This window comes from Apostichopus japonicus, chromosome 20 (assembly GCF_037975245.1).
Source record: "Apostichopus japonicus isolate 1M-3 chromosome 20, ASM3797524v1, whole genome shotgun sequence".
NCBI lineage: Eukaryota > Metazoa > Echinodermata > Holothuroidea > Aspidochirotida > Stichopodidae > Apostichopus > Apostichopus japonicus.
In genome coordinates, this window is record NC_092580.1 from 30,236,814 (window position 1) to 30,260,039 (window position 23,226).

General features: G+C 35.9%; 1 protein-coding gene across 2 annotated transcripts in view; it reads left to right on the top strand.

Moving 5' to 3' along the window:
- Positions 1-62: 62 nt before the first annotated feature.
- The window catches only part of LOC139960876 (uncharacterized), a 52,084-nt gene continuing 28,920 nt past the window's right edge, over positions 63-23,226 (top strand). Inside the window, exons 1-29 of one of the 2 annotated variants that reach the window (XM_071959540.1) lie at positions 63-296; positions 1,663-1,859; positions 2,061-2,133; positions 3,100-3,210; positions 3,862-3,986; positions 4,602-4,785; positions 5,930-6,290; positions 7,239-7,351; positions 8,249-8,374; positions 8,955-9,037; positions 9,624-9,735; positions 10,776-10,921; positions 11,744-12,008; positions 12,619-12,716; positions 13,174-13,269; positions 13,766-13,903; positions 14,683-14,791; positions 15,130-15,246; positions 15,686-15,886; positions 16,267-16,373; positions 16,821-16,911; positions 17,345-17,482; positions 18,064-18,210; positions 18,673-18,732; positions 19,599-19,753; positions 20,726-20,819; positions 21,248-21,399; positions 21,894-22,053; positions 22,895-22,992. In XM_071959540.1, the coding sequence (XP_071815641.1) occupies positions 1,717-1,859; positions 2,061-2,133; positions 3,100-3,210; positions 3,862-3,986; positions 4,602-4,785; positions 5,930-6,290; positions 7,239-7,351; positions 8,249-8,374; positions 8,955-9,037; positions 9,624-9,735; positions 10,776-10,921; positions 11,744-12,008; positions 12,619-12,716; positions 13,174-13,269; positions 13,766-13,903; positions 14,683-14,791; positions 15,130-15,246; positions 15,686-15,886; positions 16,267-16,373; positions 16,821-16,911; positions 17,345-17,482; positions 18,064-18,210; positions 18,673-18,732; positions 19,599-19,753; positions 20,726-20,819; positions 21,248-21,399; positions 21,894-22,053; positions 22,895-22,992 (3,803 nt within the window). In that variant the 5' untranslated portion in view covers positions 63-296; positions 1,663-1,716. The remainder of the gene's footprint in view (positions 297-1,662; positions 1,860-2,060; positions 2,134-3,099; positions 3,211-3,861; positions 3,987-4,601; positions 4,786-5,929; positions 6,291-7,238; positions 7,352-8,248; positions 8,375-8,954; positions 9,038-9,623; positions 9,736-10,775; positions 10,922-11,743; positions 12,009-12,618; positions 12,717-13,173; positions 13,270-13,765; positions 13,904-14,682; positions 14,792-15,129; positions 15,247-15,685; positions 15,887-16,266; positions 16,374-16,820; positions 16,912-17,344; positions 17,483-18,063; positions 18,211-18,672; positions 18,733-19,598; positions 19,754-20,725; positions 20,820-21,247; positions 21,400-21,893; positions 22,054-22,894; positions 22,993-23,226) is intronic. The other variant, XM_071959539.1, reaches the window with a different exon arrangement.

Here is a 23,226-nt window from a genome sequence, read left to right on the forward strand (position 1 = left end):
CTTTTAGCACTGCTCACTGTGGTACGAGGAGTCCGTAGTAACCGAACGTTGTTATGCAATGCACCTGTAGCTCTGTACTCTTTGCATACAATGTAGCTTCGGCTATTCCTTCCGTTAAAGTAAACGACCAAAGATTTCCAACAGGTGTAACGTTAGGCTTGTAAGTTACGAAGAATGTACAAAAGTTGAACAACTTTGTGTAGTGATCGGTAGAAGAACACACGTAAGCTAGCTGTGACAGTTACTTACCGCTTGGGAGAAGGATAACCAGAAATGGACGGATCTTCAATGCTCGAGTAGATATTCAATTATTATAACAGTTACAGGCCTAGGCCTAGTCTAGCTTGGTGAATCAATCTTGTACAATGCCCCGTTAAAACTTTTCACTCCAACTTGGCAAGCTCAGGTACCACTACCAGTACCAGTTAGGCCTATAGTCTATGCGGCTTGGTCTAGGTCTTTGAGCTGAGCCTACTGTAGGTTGCATCATGTGGATCATACTTCACTAGGCCTGAAGACTAGATGAAGAATTTGGAACATATACTTCTGAAGTTTCTAGTCATAGTCAAACCATAACTTGTGTTTTCTACAATTTGTATTTTGTGTAGGAAAACCAAAACATTGCCATCCGAACCTAGGCCAATGTTGCAATGAATATTATGGTACGCCTATCACTTTGAACTTACAAGTGTTAAATAATATGTTAGTAGCACCTGGGAGCGTGTCACATAACCCTCCATGGTTAATTGGTAAGTTTTCCGACTGTGTAAAGAGACTTCCAGAACATGAATAACTCAATGTTACTGTATGGTAACTTTGCATGTTCCAAAGTCCGCTTACTGTGTTTTACTTACAAAGCTGCACCGAAAGACCCTCATTTTGCCATGTTTGGAAGTCAAATTGCAACCACTTTTTCAATAACAATTTCATTACTGCTGTCCTTTGAAAGAAAAATTATTGCTCTTAAAGTCTTAGTATTGCAAAGTTACAGAGTACCATCCTAACTAAAATATCTTGGTCAATCAACTTGTCACTGACATTATCATTAAGTATAAGTCAGTCGGGTAACCTTTTAAGCAGAGAACGTGTTGGATAATATTATCAGAAATACTAAGGGGTTTACGAGGCGAACCCCAGAGCTCTGCAGAGACGCTGCTAGCCATTATCGCAGTGTGTACAGAACTACCAAACACACATGCATAAGCTATGTGCACAACTAACGCTACAAACAGCCTATTACGTAACAACACATGAATATGCATAGGGTGCAAACCACAAAATTTGGCTTCACTACAGTAATTTTTGGCAGTAGACTCTGTACTCTGATACACTCTATCTGCCTTTGTATGCTTTAATGGGAGGTGAAGGGGGTTGACTATCCTCCCATGAAATAATAGTAAAACAATGCACACCCCAAAATAGTACTTGAGCTTTAATTATTTTTACCCATATATGTTATTCCATACCAGTAAAAAACGGTGCTTTCTATCGCAGGAAACTAATTGTAACTTCCGCAAGCTAGTCACCCAGTATGTAATTCATATACTAATGACACTTTTCATACAAATGTATCACTTTGAATCCATCTCAAGGATTCTGTATATGTATGACAATATTTGATGTAGTAAACCAATGATCTTTAAATCTGATTGACTCCTTCAGGTAATATACTGCACTGTACAACTTAGGAATAAAGCCCAGGAATAAAGCAGAGAGATGTCTTCCACTGCGGAACTGTACCAGGTTGGGGCCAGCGAAAAGATAAAGGATTTGGAAACGGAGCTGGTCAAAGAGCTGCAGGATTTGAAAAATGACATTGAAGAAAATGAGATGCTTACAGGTGTGCCAAGAGCTGCAAGGTAATGATAGAAAGATTCTGTGCATGATTTACAAGTTAAAATCAGCATATAAAAGGGTGTGTAAGGTTGGCAAATTTAGTACGAAAATATGTAATTTTTTTGTGTGTGAAACCAACTACAGAATGTTCCTAGCACTTCATCCTTGACATGTAAGTCATCGAAATTCACATGTGTGACCTTTGGTACTTCTCTGGTTTTCAGCTCTGTTGGTATCCCAAAAGGAGTGGAACACTTCCGAAAGTTAAGGGAACAAGTAATCAAGAGGGCCATGCAGGTAATAATATTTGATTTCTTTTTAAACACAAGGTAAACAAATCTCTCAAGAAGTAACAGTAATTAATTAAAAGAACATTAATTTAAAACATAATTTTCACTGGGCTGGAAGCATGAAACCTTGAAAACTGACAAGAGTTTAATTCGGATGTTGCAACCGGCAGTCACTCTATTTAAAGATTAAAATAAGCCCAAATAGGTTAGAAAAAGTGAACAAACCTTTAAGTACTTCCCATAAAGCACTGCTTCCTCACTGCATCACATCATTGTTAAATTGAAAATTCTTCCATGTCTTGGATAATATGAGGAGGATGTTATTGGGGGGGGGGGGAGGGGTGGAAATGGGGAGAGGAGGGGTGTGTAGTTGTAGTCAGATCTGCCATGTATGAGTGTCTTGGTAAACTTTTAGCTGTTCCAACATAAAGTTTTTGGTCAATAATGTTATGAAATTTACATCACATACCAAAAAATTACCTTCCTTTCTTCTGTATGTTACTCATAAAACCGATATCATCATACTGCATAGCAGAAAACATTTGTAACCTCTTAACTTAACTTGCAAGTTCACAAAATTGACATATTATTTGTCATGCATCAAATTCAATATGAAGCTGATTAATTTATCACAGTTTTGAAGTTGATTGGACATGAAGTAAAATATATCTTTGGAAATCTAATGATATTATTATTCTCTGTAAAGAGACAAAAAGAGGAAAATAGAGAGTAGCAGCAATTATAAAAATAAAAAAAGAGGAAAAACTTCAGAAGAAATGAAAAGGAAAACATGACACATGTAGTATTTTACTGGGACATTCAAGAATAGTTATGTCGTCTTTGTAAAGAGTTGCATACGAAGGCACCTTGTCCTATTAATTTCATTGAATACTTTCGTCACTCTCGTGACATTTTACTGATTCGTATTTGGTTTCCGCATTTTGATTTGTTTCCTTATTTTCAATTACGGCAGGTTTCTGAAGCTCAGCCATTGATCGTTCAAGCAGATGTAATGAAAGAAGAAATGGACAACTGCTTGATGAAGGAATACACTGAAAATAGTCTTCCACTTTTACTACACCAGGTATGGTTAAAAAAGAAAAATTCATTTTAGTGACCAGAGTTTGAATTTCATCTCTGCATTCCATTCACTGTTTTTGCTTAGCTCTCAATATTCTCTGTATTTAAAATATCATCAAATGCAACCCTTTCAGTGGAAATATTAATTTTCTTGTTTTGGATAAATGACTTTTATACTATAAAGAAAACAAATTCATTTTCTGCTCAGTTGCCATAATGACACCCGCTGACTTCACTGTTGCCAGATGCATTCATAAAAAAAGTCACCAAATTTGAATTATATTTATCCTACAAAATGCTGTGAGTTGTGACTTTTGGCTTAAAAATGCAGAATATTCCCAGCATATTTTTTCAAGCAGTCAAGTTCATCCACAGGAAGAATTTTTAGGCAATAATACATGAATAAAACATATAGCTCACAGTATTAAAGACAATAACCAAAGTAGTGAAAGATCCTGATCTATTTTAAAATCACTCAAATATTTTCAAGAGTGTGTGCATCATTTTGGTTTATAATTAGGAAAAATGTAAGTTCTTTTTAAGGACAAATATTTGAAGACTTGTTTTAAGTCTGATTGTCATTGTGTTTTATACTGTTTTGCTAATTTTTTGTTGTCGATATTTATGTATATATCGGTGTCTATTGATTTTTCAGTTTTTCTGTGACCGCATTCAGCAATTAGTACAATGTAAACACATGCACATGTTACGGTGGAGAAGATTTTGCGAGCACACAAAGACATTGGAATCGTTGTATCCTGTTTACCAGAAGAGACTACTGTAAGTTTATGTAGTCTTCTAATTACAATAATGTCATGTCATGCTATGTTTTGTTACATCTTGCTATGTTATGTTGTGTCTTGTTATGTTATGTTTTATCATGTTATGTTTAGCACACACTTTGATGGTGTTAAAAAGTTTGGTAATTAAATAGTACCAGAGAAAAATTGTGTCATTGCAAGCAACACTTTTCATAACACCCCCCTGAAGTTTTGAAGATCTAGTAGTTTTGATGGGACACAAATATTTATATATGGCATATGGTGGCTCCAGGAGAAATTATTGTTTGTTTTGTAGTGTGATACGTATGATTATTATCATTTCTTTATAGTTTGGGTGGAGGTGGGGGAGGGGAGCAGTAGTTTATGTGTGGGTATGTGGGGGGCAGAGGGGGGGGAGTTATCGCCTGTGAAGTTTAAAGTATCAGTTTTACATCAGAGCAAGAGTAGGGTGATACTTTTACAATGGCAGGTGGCATTGAACTTTGAAATTCGTTCTTATCCATTCTACTGACCCTACCCTGTTGCATATTCAAATTTATTTAATCAAATGTAATGATAAGGCTCTTTTCAATGTGAACTATATGTTTGAATTTACTTTCTTTCTTACTTGAAGGGCAATCATGGCTGAGTACAGTGATGCTGTTGCTAGGGCTCAGAGACTTTCCATTGTCCATGAATCCATACTGATCGGTCGTCCGCCAGCCCACAGTTCGATACAAAAAGACGATTTGATAATTTATCTCAAGTGGCTCGTATCTCACCTTCATTCCGTGAAGAAAATCCATACTTTTTTGAAGGTATGTAGGGAGTCGTTATAGTTTGTCTTTCTGATGTTAATTAAGCCTGGGGGTCTGTCCGACACCTTTTCAATATCGAACACATTGTAATCTCTGTTCTTACACACCAAAAAAGCATATCAATGTGTTCTTTCTATTATCCAGTACCACTGTATAACAAATCTTGGTACTTTCTTTGATCCCAATCAGACTCACAGGGAAAAAATTTATTCTTCCGAATTTACTGTAGAAGTTTTGAAGGCAGTGAACTCTATCTCTTTTTTAATACTATAAGTTGGTGTTGACAAAAACTGCTAAACATCTTTTTATCTGTAGAGCAATTTGATCATTTTGTAGAGCAATTTGTAGAGCACTTTGCTATGCAATACCAGATAAGTTATTCCCTGGATTCGGATCTGTGTATGTTAAGATGCAGCATTTCAATTCCTCCGGAATGTCATGTCCCAGAAGAATTTAATCTGGATCAGTCAATGTTTGTCAAAATTGTGGTTTTATTCCATCTGTAATTTTTTTTTCCTTTTTCTCGAAAAGGAACTATAAGTTGAGCTTCGTCTCTAGCACTTCCAGACATACATCTAATCTGCATTTACACAATTTGTGTGTTGACCCTACAGTCCTCCCAGTAACTATTATATGTGTAGGCTAATGTATAGTTTTTATTGCCCTCAAGTAAATCTTAGATATACAGTATCTAACTGGAAGTAAACGAAAGAAACTAAAGAAAAATCTACAGTACATTACTAAGGGTTACCATGAGAAATTTCAGTTATCAAGGAGAAAAAAGAAAAAAAAAACTGCTGGTGGTTGAATGATGCAAATGTTGACATGCATCATTTTTTACCGGCCAAAGTAAGGATTTGGGAGGACAAGGCCTACCTCAGTTTGTACATGTTATGATGTTTTTGCTACGTGTATGCAAATATTAGAATAGAGAATTTCATCTGGGCAGATTTTTAAAAAATTTTTATACTTAGACTGCCTGATTCTTATACCACATGCTTCGAAAAATCTCCTTTTAGAGTGAAAATTTTATATACATTGCAGTGAGCAAAAAGAGCAGCATTCAAAAGGGAAAATTGCTTAAAAGGATTTTATGGGTTCGTTTTTGTGATAATTTTGAGTTAATTTTGCTTCTTCAATCCAGCATCTGGAATGGCTTTCAGTGTCCGACATGCATCAGCTTCGTCCTCCTGCTGTGATTGAAAACAGACCCGTGGTTCCATCGTGGCAGCAGCAGGGCATCAGAAGGACGCCCTCTCCGAGAGAGAAACAGAGCTCAGGCCTGATCGAAAGTAAAGGTCGCTGGTCTATATACAGTGGCAGAGGCTCGATTGCCGAGACCAATGTATCGTCAGGGATGGTATCTATGGAGATAACCCCAAGACCTTCCATGCTGCTGGAGGAGGCAGAGTCCGAGCTCTCATCGAGTGACGGGGTAATTCTACCGTTGACCTCGGGGTCGCGGAGGGCAGGAGCGGGTACAGTAACCGCGGCAGCTGCTGCAGGTAAGAGAGAGTTAGAAACCAGATCGGGGCTGAAAATTTAAAAATTTGATTTGCACTTGTCCCAAATGATTTTTAACCTCTGTAGCAAAATAATTTGTAACATACCAGATTTATACAAGCCATCTCACCCAAGTAGGTCTGTTTTGGTGCCTTGTTTTCTTGTCCACAATTTCAAATTGATCTGCAAATGTTTATTTCAATTGTATCAATTCAGACTTAATTTTGCACAGGAAATTCTTAAATAGTTTAATATCATGAAGTAGAGAAGCTACTTTGTCATATTTTGGTTTGGAAGTGTGCCCTTTAAATTGACTATTTGCTCCTTGTTTATCGCATCAAATCATGTATGGAAAGAATAACTTGTTTATGTATGTATTCCATTGTGATATCCATGTTGCATGTCCCAGGTAAAACTGATTTCTCTGTGGGTAACAAGGCAATTGCTAATTTTTAGATGAGAGAGTTGGGAATACAAATGAATGGTACTCTGGAGGGAAAACCTCCTTTTCAAGTGGTACAGTCTGTTTGCAGAAAATGTTTGGAAAATAAGAGGCTTATGTTCCAAAAAGTAAGAGAGAGCAACACCTATAGTCCCAATCATTGATTAATGCTCTTCTGTTTCATTACATTCATTAGTGTTAGCTTTTACTAGTACTGACTCCCAGGGAAGCTGATGACACAGGTTTGACATTGAAGAGGCAGGAGGGGGGAGGAGGAGGGGGAGGGGCAACATTTAGTGTCCTTGAGGTGGCACTGTGCCTGTATGAAAATCACCACCATCCCCGGGGTAACAGACTGCAAAACAAAGAATAGTAAGTACAATGCCTGCCTATGCCGACATGCAAACCTAGTCCTTGTGAAATCTGTTATTATGTTATCTGTAATCCCATTTAAATCTGTACATACTTCTGTCATGCTTTTCATGTATCTCTTTTCCGGTTCTTTCAGGAGGTGGGCCTTCGTCAGACCCTGACTTGTCCGGAATGCCTCCACATTTGTTAGACTTTCAAAGTTTGAGACCGCTGTTGGAGTTTATGTTACCTTTGTATGGTGTTACAGTGGTAAGTTTATATATTGAAATGGTATGGTTGATCGTATATCTCATGTGTGCGTAGTTGAGTTGTGTGCCACCTCGGCCATGTGTAAAACATAGAGCTGGTTCCGCCATCTAACTTGTGCCTAGTTCCAGTCATCTCTCACTCTCGGCTTCCAAATACTACAGTGTGCTGATGTAAACTGTTGTTAACTTATATGAAAAAGCATCTTTTTTTTTTTTTAACTACTTTTCACAGTTTTGCAAGTTATTGTGAAGGTGTCAGATGAAAATGTCAATCTTGTTTCAAAAATAGTTTTGCTACTAAACGCTGCTTCTCTATTTGAAAAGCCACATGTTAACTTGTCAAGATATGAACAGTGTATTATTTTATCTCTGGCAACTATAGGCAGTATGTGGAGTGAGGTATTGACTTCATTACAAATTTGATGCTCATTAAAGCCACAGAAGTTTTTTTGCATATTTCAAAATCATGTGCATATTACAAATCATTGAAAAAAGTGGGAAATAAGTTAAAACGTAAAAAAGAAAAACCAGAAATAGCAAATAGCAAAGAATCAAGTGTAATATCACTATGTAAAACCAAAATGGGATATCTTTGTACAGCAGTGAGAAGAATTACCATCAAGTTTGTTAGTTTTACCTTCCAGGGATCCAAACAGTAATACCACAAAGACTCAACTATATAAGAAGACAGACAATGACAACAATGACTTGACTTGTAATGATTCAACTTGACAGTAAAATAGATTGTCTTGTTACAACTCTGATTTATGGTTAGTGGTTGGAGTGGACTAGTTTTACCCTCAATTTATTCCAAAAACCAAATTTAATAACATGGAATATCTGGGGGAAAAAAACGTTTTTTTATAACATTCGTCTGGAATCTTGTATTTGCATCTAGGACCTGGATGCTGTAAGGAGCACTTCCGATGAGATGGAGCTTGCAGCTCACGTCTCTAGAAAATTCAAATCAACCTTTTTGAAGCAAGAGGAACAGAAAACGTTTCCAACTTATGATAAACTTGAGGTAAGTCCAAATACTAATGCACTTTACAGATAATATTGAATGCTATTCTATATGAACTTTGGACTTTGGTCTTACAAACTGTTTGTTCAGCTGATGTTATTAGCTGGAATACCCCTGCCCCCACCCAATACCACTGCCCTCACTCTTTTACCAAAGTAGGGACAAACAAAATTGACAAGATCTCATTACACCAAAAAAGTCTCAAAAGATGTGTCATGTAAACTAAGTTTGTGTATGCTTCTTCCTACAGAAGAACACGAAAGAACAAGAATGAGAATTCACAAGAAATAAAATAAGAATATTAAACACAATCCATAGTTTTCAGAAAATGTGTGAAAGTAAAATCTGAAATGATTTGTGAAGCGTTTCTGTTTGGTGGTCTTAATTTAGGGTTTGCAGTACTGTCGTCCATTATTGAATGTTAATATTGTTGGAAGAACTTCCTAAAATTATTATTATTATTATTAATATTGCAAGTCTAGACCACAAATAAAAGTAGAACAACATCTTTTTTATTTTCTGTCATTATCTTTTTCATGTAATAAATTTGTTTTAAACTTGTTTTTGTTTTTTTCGATAGAGTGGAAATGAATCGTGGGGTGCAGACAATGCTTCTCATTCTCTTCTCAAGGAGTCAAACTGGCTGCCTTACATCAAGCTCAAGTAAGAAATGAAAAGTTAAACATTTAAAAATCTTTTTATTTCTAATTTCTGATAAAAGGGAAACACCACACGATGACAATAAACAACAATGGGTGTCCATAATGACTTCAGCATTACTTCAGACTACCGCTTCTGCAAGAATTAGTTCACCCTCCAAGAACTAGTTGACATAGTCTGTAATGGTGTATATCTGACAAACACTTCACTGGCTTCATTCTGTGTGGAATGAGGATATCCAATTTCTTCATTAAATAGTTTGATATTTACAAAGTCTCAACAAACATGGTAAAAAATAGAAACAACGAAAGAAATAGAAAAACTTGTTCACATTGTTGCATGTCTGTGTAATTTGTCTGTGTCTTAGTTGTCTTCGTTGTCTGTGTAATTGTCACTTGTCTGTGTAGTGGTTTAATGAGCTCACCCAGAAGAACATAAAACACAGTTTTTCAATATATTCTCAATCAGTGAAAAAGGAATGTCTTCCCTATTTTAGTTGCTTGTATTTACTATCTTGGTCATTATTTTCATGATAATTTTGCTGTATATGAGTAAAATTCTGTTTCAATTTTTTCCCCCCTCCTCCTAGACCAGAGAAAGATGCTGCTCAGGAGAAGATGATGACAAAGTTACGACAAGAAAACAATGTTGATGAATTACTCAGAGCCCAAAGTAAATTCTTTATCGTACAAGATGCATTGGTGAGTTAAGTTGTATCCTACACAGAATACATTCAATCCACAGATTATGCTTTGTAAAGATGTGCAGTGACAATGAATTCCATCTGTGCTTGATTTGAAAAATTTGCCACTGTCAGGCAACTTGACACTTACATGCATGAAGAAAAAAATAAATCTATAATGATTTTATAAAGTAATATTATTATTCAACTTAACAAGTCCCTGTCGAAAGCCGCAGACTTTTGTCAGAGAAACCCTGGTTACTAAGCTGGACAGTCTCTGGTATTGTCCTAGAAAATTTTCATAGAAAATGTTCTCCAAATTTTATGTTTTTCTGTATTGGCTGTTTGTTGATTTGTCAGTTAAACATAACATGTGGAATGTGTGAGCTTGGAACTGATGAAAATAGCACAAATTTTGTTTGGTTGCAGTTTGTCAGTAAAGAGGTTAGAGAGTGAAAAAGGAACCCATTCTGATATTAAGGAATCACTATTGCTGTGACAGTGTCAAGTTTATATATAATGATATGTGTAATTATAATCACAAGATTATTTATATTAATAAACAGTGAGGGAAAGAACAATCTTTTTAAGAATTCCTTGCTGAAGTACCTTGCTGTATTGTCCTTCCCACTCTTATTTCTGCCAACTTGTTAGTGCAATTCACCATACAGAAACTGTGAATTCCTTCTTCTTGCCTTGATGTTGTGTAGTCAGCCTTTTTTGGCCTGTACCATTTAGTATCAACAATAAATTCTGCCCTGATTCTTATATTCAAAGTTTGATAGGTTAGTCACTTCCACTCTGAAAATTTTGATGGTCTATGCCTCTGCTTTGAGTAAGTGATAGACTCTCTCAGAACTCTATGCATCTGTAGTTACATTGATGAAAGAAACTTGTGTTCTTGAAATCTATTTGGGTTGTTGAAATTATGCCTTACAGTTGCAACCCGCTACTCTTAAATTGACCACCTACAAGAAAGATCAAGCTTTGTTACAAAGTTTCAAGAATTTTCTCTAATGAATACACTGTCACAGGTTAAATGTTCTTTATGCCTTACAGAAAGTTATGGATGCCTTGAAGGAGCATGCAATTGCAGTGCGGGATCCACCACCTGTTCAGGCAGTCTCGGTGACATCTCACAAGACGGCTTTTAACAGTAATGTTATCTGGAGGAAGATATACAGTAATCCAAGTCTCTTCCAAGAGTAAGGATTTATTTTGTTCTATCAATTCACCCTCAATGTTGAGATCAGGACTATCAAATTTCATTGTCTTTGTTCATCTGTGTGAGGACAGTCCAGCTTTCAAGATTAGCAAAAACATTTCACATGCTATGTAATATATTTAATTATTAACTTGCTGATGAAGAAGTTAAACAGTAACATCAACTTGGTTACTACTAAGCCCAAGAAAATTAGAAGTTGTAGGTAAAAGAAATATGGCAGGTCTATTTCTGTCCCTTTGTTAGAAGGAATACAATTGAATAGAAATTTTCACTGGTGTTTTGCATGAGTGAAGTTGCTTCTATCATTGTAACTTAAATCATAATGAAGTTCGGAATGCCATCAAGAGAAAAGCAAATATGAGAAAGGTGTTTGACCAAACGTGTTGAGTAAAGCATTTTTGCTGGGTCTTTTCAAAGTTACAACATCTTTTATCTTTTGCATATGTTTAATGAACCTAGTTCATTGGTGAAAGGTCACTTCAGGTAATATGACCATATCCCACATGGATTTGTAGTCTTGGTATTTGCAATGATATCTGATCAACTTGTTGTTTGATTTTAAACGACAAAGTTATTGTGAATACGTTTGTTGATCAGCAAAGTTTGTGATCAGAACAACTGATGTTTTATTACATAAAGTAATGCAATCTACTAGAAAGTGTTATGACTATTAGGATTTCTATTTACCCACGATTTCCCCAAATTATAAGACTCTTAATTAGATATATCTGCAGTTTGCAACATTACCTTTCTTGTAGCATTTCAAATGAAGTACTGATTATAATGTTTTTATTCTTCTCAGTTCCGAAGATGATATTGATGTTGCAGATTTTGAAGACAAAGATGCAGAAAATGTTAATTTCAGTGGGCCCTCATCCCACAGCAGCAGTGCATTATCCAGAAACAGGAAACGTGGGGATGAGAGTGGGTTTGATTATGTGAATGCAATGCAGGTGTTGGGACTAGAAGACGAGGACAGCCCCCAGCAAGACCCTACTATGGTTCAAGGAGGCTTGCTGAGTTTTCTACAGCTCAGGCATCTTCGAATCAGGGATCTACAGAGAACGGTAAAAAGATGCAAAAGGATTTCTGACAAAAGCATGTGACCATACTTTTCTTTTGATTTACAGCTGATGGCATGTAGCCTAACACAATAGTTCAATGTGTCTTTATAACCTAGTGTCAATTTTGATTATTGTTACCTAAAACATATTTTATTCTTAGTACTACCATTAATACTGTTTAGCAGCATCTTTTTATCACTGTCATGTTTTGCATTGTGGATTGCATAGCCACAGCAGATTCATGGACAAGAAAAAGTGTATTAAACTTTGTGTTTTGTCATGCCTGTCCATTTGGCCTGATTATTAACTTACTTGTTTTTGTTATTTCTTACAGTGTCTTGTGTTAAATGCCCCAAGAATCACAGAGTCATAAATGCATTTTGGTTTTGTAAATAGCTGATATTTTATTGCTTAATTTAAACAATCTTTATCTTGAAGAAAGATTCTTTTGGAAAATCAAAGTAGGAAAGAACTTAAAAGCAGTTCTTATTCATTACACAGCTTCATCTGTCTATTGGCTTAATACTAAAAAAAACATATTTGACTGAAATAATAAACACAACAAAGATAATGATTTTTGTTTATGAATACTGGTTCCTCATTCTTTTTTCAGTGTCTCAGTGTGCTGAACTACTTCCGCTCATTGGAGAGAACACTCACCATTAATGATGGTGGATTATCCCTTGAGGGTAAAAATCAGAAGAAAGGAAGGTAAGTGATAAAAATAATGAAATGGATAATCTCAAACTAAACCAATGAGACAATATTAATCTTCAAATGTGCAGCTATATAAAAGCAAGAATGGCCACGGTGTTTGTAAGAGAAAACACAACGTTCCTCAAGTGTGAAGCGGTTTCAAGTGAATTGTTCCAATTGTTATGGTACATGCAGGAAAAAGGAGTGATGCAGGCGCAGAACTGTTAAAAACCTTTGCCATTCCTTCTTTTGTTTCAGTACTTTAAATGTGGTTGTTATGGAGACTTATTTCAGACAGCCATATTTCAGAGCCTTAGTGTTCTACAGCTTCACATTCTTAAAAAATTATTCCTCATAGGTTAGATGAAAACAGAAATAATCCAAAATAAGCAAAATAGTTCCTTGTTAGACACAATGATCTTTTTTTAGTATTTTTTACAATCATAATCTCACCCTTATTCACATTTTTCAGCACTAACCACATCTATGGAGGTTTTGAATCTGGTCTAGGAGGTGGAGGATCATTAGGTTACCATGGCTACCTGCATAATACGCCAGCAGACTTCAAGTAAGTTTATTTCCTTGCAAACAACTTATTGGTTCTTGTCTCGGTAATGTGTGAGTGAGTCCAATAAAACAAAAAACAATATTTGAACTTCATAATTATAAATGGCATTATTGACAGTCATCTTAATTGGTGAATTTTGACAAATCATAGTTGACATTTGATGCCCTTGAAGAAGGGGTTGGGGAGGGAGGGTATAATATGGCTGGATGAGGGTGAGCCTATGGCCTCCTACAGGGTGCCTGCTTATACCCATCCCCATGCAAAACTACAATGTACCAATTGACAGCAAATAATACACAAGAAAGTAATGTTCCTCAGAATGGGTAAAAAAAGAAAGAATTGTTCTTTGACGAAATAGGGTAGTTTAAGGTAAAGATGTATAAGAACACACTCACAATAATAAACAAAAACCCCACAGCATAACATGCCCATGTACCCCTTAGTTCTTTGACTATTCAACGTTAAATTCCTTGTATTTGCTCTTCATCATCCACAGGCAGTGTGAGTCAGATTTCATGGAATTTTCAGACATCGAAAATCACGACGATTTCTATTCTGTAGATGAGGGTCGCGTTCACGTCCAGGATCTTAGAGGTTACTTTGTCATTTACGATGCGGCAGAGAAAGATTTCAAGTGAGATTTTGATGACAAATTTACTGTCTTCATTTATCCTCAACTATGGGACTCTGTGGCGCTGACAATAGAGGCTGCTACTAACAATAAACTCATGGTACTGGCATGACACTAAAACTCATAGCAGCAGCTTGTCAAGTGTCGCAGAACTAGATCAGACTGATATGACTATGTCCTCTTTAAAAAAAATTGGCAGTTGGAGAGCCAGTGAATATTACTGAATAGTTTAGATAGAGATGCTATAGTTGAATTAATTAGAAAAGTGAAATACCTGATCCTGTTTAGTCTCAGGAATCCTTTTTATTTCACCATGGTGTACAGTAAACTGACCTCAAAATGAACACATCATTTCATGTAACGATACTTGAAGTCATTTGTGGTTTTACAGTTTATTCTTTGGAAATTTTCTGTTTAATAAAGTAGCCAATGATTATGATACCTTTGCATTTAAGGCTTATCAATGAATCCATTTCTTAATTTTAATCAAGCACATGAAATTCAATTTGATTTCTTTTAATGCAGTGACTCAGGAACCATGATTCCTGTGATATATGAGCTGAACTGCCAGGATGATACCCTAATAATTTATTTTTTCACTCTGTCATAGTGTAAACAATTTTGATCTGCTTTGCTATTAACCCAATACATACAAGTAATAACCAGAAAGACAAAATGTATGTGAATATCATTTATGCTATTGTGTCAAACCTGTCATTCATATTCTCCTATTTTATGCTTTGGGTAATGTCTCGTTTCATGCATTTTGTGTTTTTCTTCAGGCGTTTAAACCAAGACTTGTTACTGGTTGCGACTCATTACATAGAAAAAGATTTGGTCCTCAGGAAGATGAGTGCGAGGACGCCTCGACAATCAACTAGGAAGAAACAAGTGAGTTTCACAAATGCTCATTTCAAAATAATATCAATTTTGAAGGGAACTTTGAAAAATATAGATGTTTGGCACCATACAGAAGTTTCTGTGTCAGTCAAACAAATGCAAAAGATGTTTGAGGTTTGTGAATTCTTATTATTGTGCATTTGTTTTTCAGGGTAACCGTGTAACAAAATTGCTGTTTTCAGTAACTATTATCTTAAGGGATACAGGGACCAAATGACCTGGAGGTCATAATCATTAATCAATTAATTCATTAATATTCATAGAATATTCCATGCAGGCATGGAGGTATGGTCTCTTTGTTTATTTTGCTCTCCGCTCTACTTCTGCAGGTACAAGCTGCTGGAGATGTTGACCTGACCAGCTACGGTCATCTTCCTGTGGACAGATTTGCTGTTTTGTTGGATCTTTGGACAAATGAAGCAGCATTCTTGGAAAATAAGAGACAGGTAAGAAGAATGGGGTACGTGGAGGGGATGGGGAGGGGGGGGGTGGGGATAGATGGATCTGGAGGTGAGTATGTAAGAGCACTATAGTCTGTCTCATGTCAGAGGTAGAGAATTTAAAGGAAGTTGAGAGGGTAGCTTGGGGGAGGTGAGGAGAGATGTAAGGAGTACATTTTAACTTTCCATATTGGTCTCTTTTCATAAAATCAATTGAATATCATATGTTTGTTTGGTCAGAACAGGGATTGAGAAGTGGAAATACTTTAGACATGAATTTTGACATAAAAAGATAACAATAAATTGCTTAAGTCAGTACAAATACAACATAAGTAGTACAGCTTTTTATGGCTTGTACTTATTCCAGCAATATTTTCATAAAGTAGATTACCAGTAGATTTTCCATGTTTATTAATTCAAATGATTATTTTTTGCCCACCTTCAGTTGATAGATGTTTACGTCGAAGCCTACCAACACGTTTTTGACATGCACGAGAGAAGGCTCCTAGCTCAGGTCATCGTCAATCTAATGTACCGACGCCCACGCTATGACTTCAACGGCGATTATTTCATCACCACTTACAAAGCCGAATGCCGAGCGCTCAGACTTCACTGCAAACTGGTGAAATCTATCCTTGACCAGCAGGTGAGTAAAAATATCTTAAAAATTATATATCTAGCTGTTATGTTCATGTTAAATGGTACTGCGTTGCAGATATGTTCCATCCTTTCTGGTACGTAGGGGAATGGGTTGTTTGAATAGAGAGTTGCTTACGTAATGATGTTACCCATAGTAGATAGTTACCCGCTATCCACAGAACCAATAATACTTTGGATGGCATAACTTTGCTTCAGTTTTGTGTTTTTACTGTGTAAGTAATTCATGAGATATGGCACTGTGCTAGGATAAGATAAGTATGTCAATGTTGATCAGCGTGAAACACTAATTACTTGATCTGGGCTAACAGACTCTTATTTGCATGATGCATTTTGACATTTAAATTTTGTCTACATTTATTGTTTTAGATCGAAGATGAGAGAGAGTATATTCACAAGATGGGTCACACCCAGGAGGAAACTGGACTGCCTTATCCAATTATATCAAAACAACCAGTTGCTCTTAACCTCAGCAGGTTAGATATAAATATATATATTTTTCTCTCCAATCTAAGCTTCTGTATCATAAGCCATTTTCAAAATTGAAAAACTACCAATGTATTCATAGCCATTACATCACTGGACTCACCGCAAAGCATTGACTTTCTTCATGGTTTTGACTATTTTGGGAATAATATTTCTCTCAATTTCCGTGAATTTCTAACAACAGCTTTGTATCATTTGATCCATCGTTCACATGTTTTTCATTACCAACCTGCAGGGGGACAAAAACTATTATCCTAACACACTGTAGCATACGCAAACTGGAGCCTATTTTGGCAAAGTTCTGTGATTTTTATTTACCCCAGGCTCATCCCTGCTGCATTGAAACATGTGTACATGTTGGAGTTGCATCCTTTGTTATCATTTGCCAGTAGGGTCTCCGCAGTTCTTCGTAATGCTCTGAACAATTTTCTTCACAGGCCTGCATTGAAACATGTGTACATGTTGGAGTTCCATCCTTCATTATCATTGGCCAGTAGGATCCCCACAGCCCTTCGTAATGCTCTGAACGTAAGTTACAAACTCTTTTGAGTACTTCTCTGGTTCTCTAAAGTGGATATAGGATTTTTCAATAGGTCTGCAATATTTTCATTTAGATAGATATAGGCCTATCTTCATTTGTATTATTTGTATTAAAGACTTGGGGAAGTATCTGTCAGTTGATTTAGTGAATTACCTATTGCACCATTTTAGCCGATCAGAAATGCTTTTATGCTTTTCAGCAGCACTTTGACTCCTTCCATTCTGAAGTTGAAAAATGAGAAAATGATCATAATTTCTCAACAGTTACTATGGCTTGTGGTTGGTGTTCTGTAACTAAATGCATGAGACAAACTCCAAAATGGGCGAAATATGAATTTATCTGTCTGCAATATTAAAGTCATTTAACTTCAGTGATTAACACACCCTGCTCCTTTAAATCTTTCCCCTCCCCCTCCCCCAGGATCTGGTTTCTGTCCACCAGCCTGCGTCTTCTTCTGCCGTCATTCACATGGAGGTTAAACTTTTGGAAGTTGCCGTCAAGAAATGGTCGCACATGGATCCTCCAGGAAACAGTTTCTCTACTCAGATGCAAAAAGATGTAAGTTTCCATTGTTCAATACATTATCAAATATGATTTTTTAAATTTGACTCTCCTTCTTCTTCAAGTTTTCAATTAATTTTTTTTAGCTGTATATTAAACCAGGTTTAAGCATTGATTTTTCATACAATTTCACTTGTACTTTTCATTTAACATTTCATTTAAACTTTAATGCCTCTATAAAAAATTTCTCACATGAGAAAGGTTTTGAATGGAATAGGCTGACTTAACTATTTCAATCTGTAGCGAACCATTTGTAGGAGAACCAGATAATGTTATCTCAGCTTGATCAGTTTTAGTTTTATGTTGAATATTACTCCTTATTAGTATGTTTTTCTCAGAAATTAACATTTAGTAATGAAGGGACCAAAGTTGAAGAAACTTTGTTCACATACTCCTTCCTGGATTTAACTTCTTAATTATTTTATTGATATTTCCCACCTAATTACTTGTTACTAAACACATTAAAACACTACAACACAGTACTAATTGATGGAGGCTTTAGTTGTTTGTAGTTTAATGAAAGAATTAGTAAATTATACTCAGTTCATTGTAATTTCCTTTTTTTTTTATACCATTAGCTCTTTTCTGATTTATTTGTTGGGAATCCACACTTTGTCTGTGAGATGGGAGATTCATTAGAGACAGCGAGAGAGGTTGCGGCGGGTCGACGTACCCCCAAAGAGAAGCTGGATGATACTCTCAAGATCTGGTCAAAACTGATGGAGGTTAGGAAAAACAATGATTCATTGTAACAATAGTGAAAACTTACAATTTATAACTAGTACTTGCTAATGCCAAAATAAATTATTTATGCATTTCAGATTCCATGGGTAGGGTGTCTCTTTTAATTACTGGCATACCTTCTAAATTCTTTTGAGTTTCAATGATAGTTTTGGAAGAGCAGGTTTAGCTCACTTTGTATCTACTGATATTGCTATAAAGCCCCATATGATTCCTGAAAGTAAACAATTTTACCCTCACAGATATTTACCTTATCCTCAAATTCATCTTTTGCCAGAGGGAAATTATGTCTCTATTAAAGGAATACATTCTTGTGCTTATTTTGTAAGCCTTGTCATGCATATTCATTAAGCCTCAGTAAGAAATGTAGCACACTACAGAATGTTGACTTGTATTCTCATGTACCCAGACATCGTGGTCAGAGTTCTTTGCTTTTATTTCTTTAGGTGGTTACAGTTCGCCATCGACTCTTGGAGGCTGCTACTGAGAGTGAAATACTGTCAAAGGTAACACAAGAAAACTTTGGACTATTGCCCTGACATTTCAGAAAGCTTTGTTTTTTGTGTGTTTACTTTGATTGCATTTTGTCATTTGTATATATTAGTTTAATTTTGGCTTGATTGACTAAATGTACGGTTTGAGCAAATTTTCTGAATTAAAATTTATATCTTAATTTAAATGCCTTTCACCATCAAATGATTTATTGTTCAGAGGTGTCTGATATTAACATTGTTACTCATAAATTACTGAAATTTCTTAGCCACTGTACACAAATTTAGTTATACATCTCTGCCTTTGCATAGCAATTTGCCATTGTGAGTAGCAGTTCTGCTATATACCAGATAATTCCTGAATAAATCCCTCCTCCATCACCTGCCCCCTACTTTGCTCACTCTCACCCCCCCCCCTCATATACTGAAATACTATACAGCTCTTATCCCTTCAAACTCCCCTGTTAATAATGTACATTTCAAGCTCTACAGAATTTCTACAAGAATATTCCTCTAAAACCATTGTGAAACTGTATAATTAAAAAAAAAAAATCTAAAATAAGGTTCCATTTTAATATCGAAAGAGCAAAGAGCCTTTTGCTCTTGTCAAATTTGTTTATAACTTTTCCAGTCTGTTTTTTGCCAACAATTTTACTAATGTGTAAAGGTAAGTGGCCCTGACATTTTGATCCTAGCAGGATCGTCTTCAGATCTTCAGAGGCTGAATGACAACTTGTCATTCAGCCTCTGAAAAAAGATCCTGATAGGATCAAAACGCCAGGCCCACTTACTTTTACACATTCTCTTAACAAAGCAGTTTGCTAACAGTTTATGGTTTTCGTCAACAATTTTATGATGCGATATTTCAAATTTTTGAACAGATTTACAGGAAACAGGCTACAGATATGGGCTTTGATGAGTATCATCTATTCTTAATGTGTGTCCAGTTTGACTTTGCATCTTTCAAGGAAAATGCAGACCAACCGCCTCCTCTCTTCATCACTGCCTTACAAGAGGATGACCCAAATGTTGACAGGTACACACTAAGCTTCTCCAACATTCACCAGATTATCTGCTGCACTTAGCTTGATAGTAAATCTTGGGGATCTTTATAAATATGATGACAATTTAACCTTTTGCCAGAAAGTACTGTAACAAAAGATATGACATTATTTAAAATATATTCTTGTCTTGCTTTCTTTATTATCAATACTCTAATTATTTGATATTTTTTGGAAAGTTTGTGGTAAATGAGTTCCTAGTGCCTCATGAATATGCATCAACAGAAGTATCATGTAAACCAATTACCCATAAGCTTGTTGCAACGTTTTGAGCCACAAACTTGTCACAGTTCCCCAAACGAAGCCAGATGGTTGTAACAAATAAACAGACTGTCTAATTAAATTCACACTCTTTTGATGAACAATGAAGATAAGCAGTTTTACAGCTCCATTCAAATTTGAGAGCGGCCAGATAAGTGTGACCAGATTTGCAGTGAACTTTGATAGCATTGTTTTGGGCATCTCGTTGATCTTTATATATTGCTTGTTGTGTTGTGCAAGAACTAAAGTTTGTTGCAAAAACAAAAAGCCCTGCAGCCTGATTATGAATAATATCAGTAACGATACATGAGGTAAGTCAACAGGATAGGTATCCATTATTCAGTGTATGAATATACATAATCTGATATTTACTCACAGCCAGTTGGGACAGTTTCCTAATGCAAACACCTCTCTAAACTGTACTCCAATATCATGCTCTCAAAGCACTGGTATTGACAGTACAAACAGTTCTTAACCTTGATCTGATAGAAACATGATATTCATACTGCTCGTACTGACAATACGAGTGCTCTGAAGCTGGACATTACACTACAGTACGGAAAAAACTGTCCTACTTGGGTGTAACTCATGCAACAGGGGTGACATATGCAATCATGTTTCAGATATGAAATGAATAATGAAATAAAGTTTTGTCATATTTCTTTCATGGCATATTATCCTCACAGGTATGTGTTTGCAAATCTCAACTTGGCCATACAAGAACTTGATGAGAAAATGGTGGCAGCATTTAACTTTAAGAGCAGAGATGGTGTATTAAAGGTAATTATGCATTGTGATTTGGTTAAATGAGAGCATATTTTCTGTACATATTGATTGAACAACCAAATCACCTTGCAAGATTTCTTCATTAGTGAGGGGGAAGGAGTCAAAAGTAGAGGAAAATGCTTATGATGGATAGGTTGTGTAATTGACCATTTGTCCTTAAGACAATATCTTAACCTGATTCTGTTCAATCCTTAGCTATGGTTTTGGTAAATTCAACCTCACGCAACCAATCTCACGCAGTACTGTTCAATGCCATATATATTGTTCTTGGATGTTACATAATTGCCATTGAATACTACACAGTTCAGTTGGAATCATAGCCTTCATATGATATCATATCATGTTAAAAACCATACCATTGTAGTGTTTATTGCATATCATACAATTCTTTACATATTCGTTTTTTTTTTTTTTTTTGGTAGTTGATGAAGGGTCAAGGGTTAGAGACCCTCCAGGTTATCCTCATGACCCAAGTCCTTCAGAAGAATGCATTAGTGTCGGCCATACAACAGGTCCATGTCTGCTCTGCCGCACCTGGGGATGAGAAAGGAGAAGGGGGCATCAACAAACCTGGGTAAGCAACATCTAGCTAGTTTTATAACTGTACTAGTAGGACGATTGATAAACCCTTCAAATGGAAGTAACCAAGGCAAAGCAAGAAAGTTACTAAATATTTGTTTATACCCAGATGAGCCAGTTTGATCTGTATAAATGTCTCAAGTGTCGATCTTGGTTTAACATCATCAACTACAGTGGGTTAAAACTGAGATAATACTCTATGACTCCTTAAATTTTAAAGGTTACTTTTCTCAGCATATAAGATATTTCTACTTCAAGGTAACCTGGATCCTGAATCAAAATTACAGGCAACTTTGTAACCTTTTTCCTCAGAATTTCAAATATGGTTGTTAATTGTAACATACCTTACAATTTGGTTGTAATTCCTTTGTATGTTTCAACACACATTTTGAATAATTTCCTCAAAGTTTATTTCTTCTCAAATCAGACCTTCAGTTAGCACCGTTGCCTTAAATGTATGTTTTGCCATTGTTTTTCTTTATTTTATAGTATCAAATCCTCCGATAACAGAAGTGAGAGGAGCTCATTACTGGCCACAGCAGCGGGAGATGCGAGCAGTGCCGCTAACGCTTTTGTGCATCAGTTGAAGGCTCATACCGAGCAAGAGAAATTTACTCCGGAATCATTTGTATCATTGCAACTGGAAAAGGTTCTCTTTTAACTAAAGCTACAAATTTAATTTCCACCTTGATTTTATTCCTTATATTTCTCTCACAAGGATTGAAAAAAATGAATTTCGGGTTTTCTTGTCTGATTAAAACTTAAAAAAACATTTGTGGAAGTAATCTGGCAACTGTAAGGGTATTAAGTGATCTTTAATACATACAAGTACTGTAAGTACATCTATGTAGACTTAAGCCATCTTGTATCATGTTAAGTGTGACACTTGGTCAGTATTCAGAGTATAAAGTGGTGACATTTGCTGCCAATTAGAGGCATAACCCTTCAAAGTTTGGTTCTGCATTTTTGCTTTATATTTAACAACATATCTTTCATTGATAAGAGTGCACATCTGGATCTGATTGTGCATGTATGTGCACATATGTGTGTGTGTGTATGTCCTTTTGTGCTAACGTAGGGGTGTATGCATTTCCAGCAAACATTTTCTACACCATACCTTTTGCCACTCTTGGAGGAAATGCTTTGTTTGAATGATTTGTTAAAGCAAAAAATGATGCAGTTTTTTTTATTCTAAAAAATTAGGGAAAATATGTTTCTGTACAGACAAGTATAAACAGTTAACCTAGACTGACCACACTTTCATGGTAGATTTACATAGCCTAGCCTAATTTCCATGTTGGAATTGGAGCTAGCTGAAATAGTTGTTTTCAGTACCTTGTGTGGCTAACTATGAGATCATTGTTCACCTGTTTGGTTAAACTACACATTTTGAATGCAACTAATAACAATTAGAACATAGTTGTCATAGGCAACTGTCTACTATGAAAAGAACTTAATGTTACCGCTCTACTGCTCTGCTATTTACACAGAGACCTTCTAGAGATGTGATGTTGAACCAGTTCCTGAATAAGAAGGCCACGATGGGTACCATCTTGAAAAATCCAGAAGAGGCTGAAAAGCTGAAAAAGTGAGAATAGTAGTATATTAAGTAGAGCCTTCTTATCTAAGTGATAACTAGCGGTAAAATGAAACTGTTTAAAGAAACATAAATCTTGACATACCTTCACATGCACACATGAAGCCTCCTTGATTGGTTATTATACACATAATGAATGGTTATGAGTGCAATAGTGCAAATATTTCATGAGTTGCAAGATGGAATGTTCCATTCAACGAGGCTGCGCCTCGTTGAATGGAAAAA